The sequence below is a fragment of the Sprattus sprattus genome (assembly GCF_963457725.1).
Source record: "Sprattus sprattus genome assembly, chromosome: 12".
NCBI classification, from domain to species: domain Eukaryota; kingdom Metazoa; phylum Chordata; class Actinopteri; order Clupeiformes; family Clupeidae; genus Sprattus; species Sprattus sprattus.
The window spans coordinates 23,997,419-24,007,708 of record NC_137910.1 but is presented as its reverse complement, the minus strand read 5'-3'; the positions used below and the strand labels follow the sequence as shown (position 1 = coordinate 24,007,708).

At 42.4% G+C, this 10,290-nt stretch overlaps 1 protein-coding gene across 1 annotated transcript in view; it reads left to right on the top strand.

Moving 5' to 3' along the window:
- Positions 1 to 657: 657 nt before the first annotated feature.
- Positions 658 to 10,290, top strand: part of lmbrd1 (LMBR1 domain containing 1) — a 70,554-nt gene continuing 60,921 nt past the window's right edge. The window contains exons 1-3 of the mRNA XM_080848667.1: positions 658 to 735; positions 3,932 to 4,108; positions 6,427 to 6,490. Of these exons, the coding sequence (XP_080704793.1) occupies positions 661 to 735; positions 3,932 to 4,108; positions 6,427 to 6,490 (316 nt within the window). The 5' untranslated portion in view covers positions 658 to 660. The remainder of the gene's footprint in view (positions 736 to 3,931; positions 4,109 to 6,426; positions 6,491 to 10,290) is intronic.

Genomic DNA, 10,290 nt, shown 5'->3' with positions numbered 1-10,290 from the left:
ATTACCTGAGCTTAACTTTAATATTTGAGAATACGGTGGACAAGTTTTATTAATTAGCCTACTCATTGACCTGTCACCTCCCACTATGACACCTTTGAATTTTGTAGTGAAACAGAATGGTAAATGACTACAAAAAAGTTTCATAAAGATGTTGGCTGTGTTATCTGCCTTTTCTTATTAAAAAGTGTTTAACATAAGCATTTAAACATTTTAAAAGTTGTGGCTTTCATTATTTGGCATTTGATCCTGAGGCAGACAAAGAATTATGGGTGATTAGGAAAGGGATTTATTGGCTCTTAAACTGTCACTCTCCCAGAGTCTAGCAGTTAGGCATACATCAGGCAGATTGATCTGTATTGGGTAAGACCTCAAATTACCATCCCTTCCTTCATTAAGGGCAGACTTATTGGGTCGTGGGGGGGGGGCGTAACCAAGACAGTATTCTAAAGAAAAGTGGGAAGAAAACGAGTGTGCTTCTGTGTTTCAGTATGTGGGAGCTTTAGCTGACAGAATGCACATACAATAGTCCCCTGGACTTTTGGAAGCTTTCTAGAATGTACTGGAACAGAAGGTTCGACTAAACTTGGGCAGAAATATCCCCGCCCTCTGCGTGACGTGAATTCAAACACGTGGTTAGCCTTATTTGTTGCAGGAAGTAAAATGAAAATGGCGGCTACAGATGCACTGCTAACGGAATCGGTCCTTGGCTGGTCCATTTTTGCAATTGTACTTCTGGTAAGATACGATTTGAACCCTGCACCCACCACCTTGGATAACGTCCTAATTTAATGAAAAGATAAAACTGTATACAACGGTCCATAAGGCTTAACATACAGAGTAGCTAGCTTGCTAGCTAGACAAGCTAGCTTATTGTTTTGAAGTTTATAGTCGACATTAATCTAACGTCAGATAGCTTTTAGTACGTAAACATTTGAGGCATTGTATTCATGGACTGTCAACATTCCTATGTTTTGTTCCCCTTGTTCGCTGTACAATGCAATGTCTCCATTATGGGCGATAACGCCTGTCATATCACATTGTTTGACGTGTCACCATCGACCTGCAATCAAAACAAAACAACATCAGCGTTGAGAGTTGTCAGTTAGACATTTAATATAGCCAACTCTGGTGCGTTTGAAACTGAGTTGAAGGGGCTAAGTTGTCACTTAATCATGTCATTAGTGTAACATGACATGTGACGTTAGCGGTAAAACCTGACAGTGAGTGAGGTCAGAGCCCGTCTATTAGAGATTTTGTGGTTAGGGATCAAATAAGCTAACGAATTCATGAAGCTGTGGAAGGAGCGAAAGACTGAGCATTAAAATGAAATAGCAGAGGGCAACGTGAAGACTCAGGCTATCAAGAACATTAGTAAACACTTATTAAACGCATAATCAATGAGGTTCGTCAACACTTTATAACACTTAAGCGCACAGAGACAAGTCTGCTTGCATTTCCACCATGAAATCTCCCCAATGCTTTCTCTGGGTTCATTAAAACACAGCAGCAGACTGCTTCAGGCTGTTTGTTATCACAGTTTAATGTTCCCAGTATTTTATTTACACTTAACAACATGAGAAGTTGCACCTCACAAAACCTTCTCCTGTTAATTCATGCAATCTGCTCAGCGGGAACTGGTTTACATTCTGAGCGTGGAGCCACTATCTGACAGGATGCTCCGCCAGCGGCTTAAGAGAGCAGGCCTCTAATTGATCCTGTCTGAAAACGGCATCCCTTGATCACAGGGGATTGGTTTAAGCAGTGTCCTCACAGTGGTGTGCGCGCGCATGGAATATGACCTTGCTGGTTTGAATCAGCCCAAGACCTGTTGTTTTGTGTTAAAAAGTCTACTGCGATGTCAAAAAAGACGTCATCAGACCGTGGTTTATAGTCTCCTCTTGCTCTTAAAGAATGAACAATGAAAGGATGGGTGACTTTCAGTTGCATAATACCTTGGAGGAATTAACGTTATCTTCCTCACCTAGATAAGGAAAGCCTTTCGGAATAGTGCTGATATTTTCTTAATTTCCTAACTGTATGCATTATGGGGTACATCTCTGATTTTTACAAAAAAAATGTGACTAGTGACACTTTACTTTTTATGCACTTCACACAGTACAATGTTGCCCTCTTAATTCCCAGTGGACTTCAATATCTTTAAAAAAAGTTTCAAACAGGCTACTTTCACTAAGTGATAGTCCACAGGGACCTGATTCTCAACACCAACATTCTCACCAGGGATTTAAGAGAACAGATAACCTGTCTACAAGTCAGTGTCATTGACTGCCCTAGATACCTTACATAGCACAGAGCTATATTGCTTTGAAACAGCAGTTGCACAATGCAACTGATAATGACTAGAGCTCTTTCCCCTTGTTCTTTTACTTCCTTTTTAGATTTGCATCTATGCATTTGTGTAGGCTTATATAGCCTGACTCATCATCGCATCAATTTCACTTCCCTCTTTCTGCACCAGATGATTCCACAGCATTTGCATGCTTGTCCACCACAGTACAACTTGTGCAGATCAACAAAATTCATAGCTCAGGCCTAAATAACAACAGCTCTGTGACGTTTTTTTTTTTTTTTTTAATTTAGTTCAGAGTTTACAAGGTAAGAATTAATGAAATTCAGCCCAGCATGTCATCTGGCAGGTTAATTAAATGTCATAGTGCCAGAGGAGTTAAATCTCCCTTATCCATTTCCCAGCAGTTGTTTACCTTTTGGCCATTTAGTTGGGTAGTTAGCAGACATGCAGTGAGAGGATTATGGCCTCATTAAAATGTAACACCCGATCGAAATGGGAATGAAACAGACATACTAGCCAAAGAGTGTTTCTCTCTTGCTACACAAACACCATCAGCAGAGCTGGCACTGATAAAAGCTAAATAGGTTGCTAACTGATATATTCGGCAATGATTTATTTAGAGATGTGCTGTTGTCCAGCTTGTCTGATGTTTTGTGGGGTTTCCATTCCATAGCACAAAACTACATAGGGTATGGTCTATGCAGCTAGTGGGACAGACTGGTGTGTTTATTTCTACTTCACATGACAATATACCATAAATAAGTACTTATAAAAGTATACTTTAAGAAACTTAGTTACTATAAGAAACTTTGATACAGAATATTTCAATATTTCTTGATAATGACCACTGAAAAAAAATTGTTGACCAAGGGGTTTTGTGCTTCTGTGTTTTGTGTTTTATATCCTTCTGCAAGTAGTTCACTTGTTGTTACAAAAATTCAATGTCACTAAGTCAGCAAGTCATAAGTTGTTACCCAACACCTGAAACTTTTAAGTTCTATTGTCTGAAGAAGCCCAGAAATGCCAACAGAATCCTTTAAAAAGACATATTTTGTTGAAATGCCTTTTAATAGCAAATAATCATATAATAAGCAGAATAATGTATAGGCTGTCGCTCCGCTGTGCGTTGGGGTCCTGTTCCTCCTGTCAAGATTTATTTTTCAAGAACAGTACTTTGCAGTATCCCTTACATAAAAACCTGCATTATTTGGCATTAAGTAGAGGTTTATTGCTCCTCAGTCTTAGTTTAAAACTATCTTACCATTTATGTATTATTGGTCTTTGCGGCTTGGCTTATCAAAATCGGTTGTGATTGGGTAAATAGATTACAGCATATGCCAAGATTACTTGCACTCTTAAACAAGGCATGAAGCCAAGAGAGTCTTCAGATTGAAAACAAGGTGTCCAATGATCCTTTGCTTGGCTGCAGCAAAGAAATGTAGCTTGAGGTAAGGAAGAAGAGTACAAATCTAGTCTTGACATAAAAAGTCCTGATGTATAAAGAACATCATCTGTTGCAGTGAAATGGATAAATATGTATTATTTCATTGTTGAATTGTGTGTTGCCTTGCTTGCATGCACTGAATACTTGCTGAAACAGCGTTTGTTTTGTTTCCCCCCTAGGTCATCTTGGTGTTCTGTTGGGTCTACATCCGGAAGTATCAGAGTCGCAGGGAGAGTGAGGTGGTCTCAACCATCACTGCAATATGTTCCCTGGCTGTTGCTCTTATAACGTCTGCCCTCCTCCCTGTGGATATCTTCTTGGTGTCCTTCATGAAATTCCCAAACGGCACCTACAAGGTATTAGTTCAGTCCATTTGCTTAGATAGTCCTGATAGCCTATAGGCCTTGGAATCAGATCTATTCAGGGCTCGGCCGGCCTATCAGTCATTTTCTTGATAGTGCGCTGCACTAATCTTATTATGGACAGATATAAATCTAGAGGCTTAAAATCTAATTAGTTCAGTAATGAATTGAAGCTTGAGTGAGTATTACATATGACTGACCAGTGTCAGGATTTCTTAAAAGTGGTTTGATAACAGACCACAGATTACTATGGAAATGTCTGTGAAATAGTCAAATGCTGTATAATTTAGTTCACGCACACAGTTGCACATTTCAAATGCATACCACAGACCTCGCGCAAATCTGGAAGATCGAGCTGAGATAATTGGATCAGTGGCACATTTTGCAATGAGCTGCAAAATATGAAGGCAAACGTGTCGGATCAATACTGAAGTGAGTGCAAAATGAATGAAATGAATGTTAGTGGGCTTACATGTTCCCCAGTGGTTGATTTTTAATTTGAAGGACAACCTGTCATTACAATTTAGGAAGATGAATGCAAGTGGAGATACACAAGTAAGAGCGTTCTACAGTTCTTGCATACGGTGTCTATCCAACCTGATTCGGCTGGCCTGTCTGCTTCGTGCTGTTGCAGAGCGCCTGTTCAGTGTGCAGAGCAGCAAGGGAGGAGAAAGCCCACAACACACAACACACGCTAGCGTTTACCTCCAGTAGCTCTACCCTAAGGAGATTATGGTAATGCCAGGCAGGTCACAGAGATGACTGATGATGCCCGCTAATAATTCCAAACTTGGACGGATTGCTTGAGGGTTGAGGGTAGGGTGGTGGGCTTGGGGGAGGGGGGTGGCGGGTTGTGGTGCAGACCAAAGTGCTTAAATCTATCCATGCTATTTTCTAAAAGCCTGAATTTTCATTTTTTTTTTTTGAGGAGTCGGTCCAAACGAGATTGAAATGGCTTTTATACAGGCCCAATGCATTAAGTACACTGGGGAGGCTGTCTACTCCAGTTTTTGTTTCTGCGTGGGCTTGGACTGTTTGTGCAATCCTCTAGCATAAATCTCCCATGCATTTGCATTGTTTACCCCCCCCCCCCCCCCCCCTCAGACCATTTACATTAGAGCCCACTGTAAGTTTTCAACTGCAGAGATTTTTCCCCCTAATAATGAATTATAGCTGTGTCCTATGACAGAGCACTTACTCTATAATATAAACATGACACTTGGATGTCTGCTTGTTGTAGTATATTGCTGTTGTCATATACATTTGAAGTATGTTCAGCATCTTGTTTTATGGCTACAGAATTGTTTTTCTAAAGGCTTCCCAATTTGATTAGCAGAGGATATCAGTTGTGTTGCGTAGCATTTCAATGTGATGCAGGGTTTGATCTCGAGCTACTGGGGCCACGCGGTGGATTCAGGGCTTGGATAGAGTACACCAGCCCCACTAGCAGCAGAAAAGAATGATTTACTTCAGCGCAGTCAACAGCAATTCTCTCTGGCATTTGGATCAGCTTTGAAAACCCGTGAGTCATCATGGTGTCAGGTCACGTTTTTGATGGAATCTCTGGTCACAAAGGAAAGGATTGAGAAGAAGAAAAATCTGACGAAAGAAACGTCATGCCCTAATAGCATTGCAGTGACCCACTGTATGCAATTAGCCATAGATTTTTTTTTAAATCTTTTAACATGCTAATGATGATGTTTTGTCCAATGCCGGATGCCTCGCACCCTTTGAATTCGTCCTTTAGGAGTACACAGCAGCACATAGCGAAGTATTATAAGTGCATTCATGTAATGATGTCATTATGTGGAAAGACTTAATGTGAAATCATGATTTTCAAAGCCTTTCGACATTATGTGTTTGCGTTGATACGCATCGAATTAATCAAATGTCCTATTTGGGCTCTTCCTCCTTCCCTTGTGTAAGACTTGTTTTTATCCCTGATGGGAGTGAAGTGTCCAGCCTGTGCTGTGCATACTTCAGTAACTGTGTGATGCCATGGTGTGTGGCAGCAGCTAATTGCGTTAGCCGAGCATCTGAATCATTACACAATCTGAGTGAACCTCAAAGTGAGGTGCTATCCACGCTGACCCTAATTGGCAGACTGCTGTTCGCTTTTCAGAGAGCGCACTGAATCTCCCCGCTTAAAGTAACAGAACGGCCCCTCAGCAGGGCTTTCAGAGCAGAGGTGCTTGTGAAAGTCCCAACGGTGTTAGGTGTCTGTAGGTTAGGCAGCATCTCATTTGTACGCATCTGCAAATAAAGTTTCTTTTTTTAAAGACTGTGCACTACTTTTTTTTCTCTCTCTACAGGACTGGGCTGCAAACAATGAAACAAGAGGACAAATTGAAGACACAGTCCTGTATGGATATTACAGTAAGTAGGCTATGTTGCATAAGATGCTTCTGCATTTCCACATCTTTAGTTTCTAGTTTCTGGTCAGGAGAGCCCGCACCTCTCACCTCTCAATCTTTATTTTTACTTGATATTACATAATATTAATAATAATACAAATATTCAGGAAAAGCAATTCGTTTGTTTTCCTTTCTTTTTCAAAATCCAATCTACCTATGGTCTCAGATGTGTCAGTCCTGGTCTCATTGTCATGGTCACATTTGTCTTTGCAGTGACCTGTCAGTAGCTATAGATACTAGCAGTGATTAGCTGTAGTTTGCTGTAAAGTTAATGGAGGATTTTATTAGTGAGAGACCTTCTGGGATTTCTGGAGTTAAGTGACTGCACTCCTCAGGGTCACAGGGGTCGTCCTGTCAGAGGGGATACAACAGTTAAGCTATCAGTTAATGCATGGCCCACACAGAAGCGTAAATACATACACACACACACACACACACACACACACACTCTCACTCAATCACACCCCACTTATACTCACACCCATACTCACCCTCACCCTCACTCTAACCCCCACTAACATGCACACTCACACTCACACTCACACTCACGCTCACGCTCACACTCACACTCACACTCACACTCACGCTCACGCTCATGCTCACGCTCACGCTCACACTCACTCTCACACTCACACTCACACTCACACACACTCACTCAATCACACCCCACTTAGACTCACACCCATACTCACCCTCACCCTCACTCTAACCCCCACTAACATGCACTCGCTCACACTCACACTCACACTCACACTCACACTCACACTCACACTCACACTCACACTCACACTCACACTCACACTCACACTCACACTCACACTCACACTCACACTCACACTCACACTCACACTCACAATCACAATCACACTCATACGCACCCTCACCCTCTCAAAACCACACACACTCACATAAGCTCAAAGAAATAACCTCTGTGTCTAGGTGCTTTACATGAATAGATATGATATGCCTGTATGTGTGACATTCACTTACTTACATGTGGAATAACATACAAATCACATCAACATTATGACAATAAAGAGGATTTATTGGGATATTTTGGGACCACCAAATCTCTCTTGAGTGGTACTGAAGAGACAGATCAAAACCTATTGGGGGTTGTGGAGTGTTGCTGTGCATACCATCAAAATCACCAGCAAAGGCATCAGGCGGATTGGCTAATGGGCATTATTAAAATAAATGTCAAGCCCACACTTGTGATCTATTAGGTGTATTATTGTTGAAGATTGTTTCATTGCCGCCATGAAGCCTCCTTCATTTACTCTCCCCCGGCTTCCCCCGTAGGTGTGCTGGGGGATTTTTTCCCATCCTCTGTTTCTTCTTCCGCCTCCTCTTTTTCTTCTTTTTTCCCCCCTTAATTTTGGTAAATTGAGTCACGTCACAGACGCTTGATCATCAGCCATTAGAGTTCTGCAGCAGATGCCGGCCCAACAGCCTGTCAGAGCCTGTGTGCGGGGACGTCTGTTTAGGAATGCCAAGCTCATGGGAGACAATCTGTCTCCCGGCTAAAAACCCAGCCAGTCCAAGGCGCTTCATTCTGTCGGGGAAATGGCATGATAGCATTAGCTGTGACAGTGCAGGTAGGGTCTATGCAATCCTACCATCGAGCTGCTGCTGCCGCTTTGTCCTTCAGACGAGCAAATATGATTTTGCGGCCACAATTGATTTTTTTGGGATTCTGTCAAATAAGTCCTGAGGAAAGTGCCCTTAAAGCAAACTTTATCTGAGGGATACTTTTAAAGGCACATCCACTGCAGCCTGGACTCTTGGTATTTATTTGTATTGATGCACAGGCATTCCACAGCAACCAATCCATTTATCGGAACTGCTCCAATCTCAGTTTTTTTTATCCTTTTATCTCCCATGTAACTGGAAGTAATTTGCTGTCTTGAATTACTGAGAATTAAATTTAAAGACATCGTCATGGAACATTCTGTTTTCCTGCTTTCATAGTCCACATCACAGAATGGTGTGTTGCTAAATGATTAACCCAAAACGAACTCTATGAAGAGCTGAATTGACCAAATGATAGGGGCTTGTTGGATGTGTGTTGTTGGTGTCTACTTAAAAAGTGAATTTGTGTAATTACCGATGTGCCAAATGATAGCATACGCTACAAACTGTACATACTCACATGGTTTCCCCACTCTGTCTGACAACAATACCTTCAGAATTCAGTTAAATAACCCCTGTGCTGGTAAATGACACACGCAAGTCACGCATAGCAAGTTGCATCAAGAAGGCGTCTTAGAATCACAAACTTGCCATTTGTCCTTGAGGATAGTCTGTGCAGGATGGCTGGAATGCCACAGGGGGATATTTTCTCATGCCTCAAGCTGAGCTTAGGCATCCTGGTTATTCAATTTGCAGAAGTTCACCATCAGTTGGCCATGTGCAGTGTTTGGATACCATGAGCAGATACATTGCCAGTCTTTCCATCCTATCTGTCTCTTTCTGTCTGACAGTTTCGTGGTATTTTCTGCCCCTTCGTCTAGTTTAGGGCTGCAAGGTCGACCCTGGGCCTCCTATTGTTTATATTGTCCTATTATTTTTTCACAAATCTTGTATACATTACCACCATGGCTAAGTTACAACATGGATAATGTCTGTTCTGTACACCTGACATGTACACAAACGTCAAATGTGGTATGCATGCAAAATCACTGTGATCTCATTTATCACAGATTTAATTTCATTCTATGGGGAAAACTGGTCACACTTTGGTCCAAATCGGTTCAATGTGCTCTCAAACAACAAACAAAAAGCGAGCTCAGTACTGTCTTCGGATTAAACGAGCAGCCATTCTCCCCGACATTAATTGTGTGGAAGTATCATAAAGATAACATGAAGACATTTGTTAATAATCAGTCCTGTCGGCTCACCCAACAGTTATTTGGCAAGGTTTTTGCTGAATTCCTAGAGAGGCCTTTACAAAAACACACTTTTCTTTTTGTTAGTGTTTCTACTGATGTCCTATTAGTTTCTCACTAGGAGTGGCGCCCAGCGTGTCTCTGAGTTGTGCTCTGACGGGAGAGGGAACTGGAGATGTAGCCACGGTCATGGCTGTGGTGGTCAACCAAGCAAGAGATGTTGCTCTTAACACATGGATATGAGCTGAACCAGAGGCTCCATGGCCGTCTGACAGAGACCTACAGAACACACAGGTGTCCAAACATACAGGGACGAAAACAGAGTCTGTCTGTGTGTCTTTGTCTGTGTCTGTGTGTGTGTGTGTGTCTCTGTGTGTATGTGTGTGTGTCTGTGTGTGTGTGTCTGTGTGTCCATGCGTTGTGGTGAGGGGAGCGAAGGGGAAAAGCATCACTGGAGAGAAGATAAAAAGAAAAGTCTGCTTTGTATGCGGCATGGGCTCTCTAAGGGGCTTAGGGGTAGCCGAGGGAGAGGAAGCATCAGTGTTCAAATGGATGGAGAGTGTGAAGACCTTGAGCAGTGGCACCCACCCCCCATACATACACACACACACACGCACACACACGCACACACACGCACACACACGCACACACACACGCACACACACACCATCCCATCTTAAGGAGGTGGATGAAGGAGTCGGAGGGCGGATGATGGCACAGAGGGGTTGACATTTCCTGGCCTGTGGCATGCAGGCTTGTGATCATGGCTCAGGGACCGGGAGCACGGGCCTGATCCGCTCGTTGCCTTTAAATGGTGAAATAGCCACCGGCCGTCTGAACTGGGAGGTAAAAGGCTCGTGTAGAAGCAGAAAAT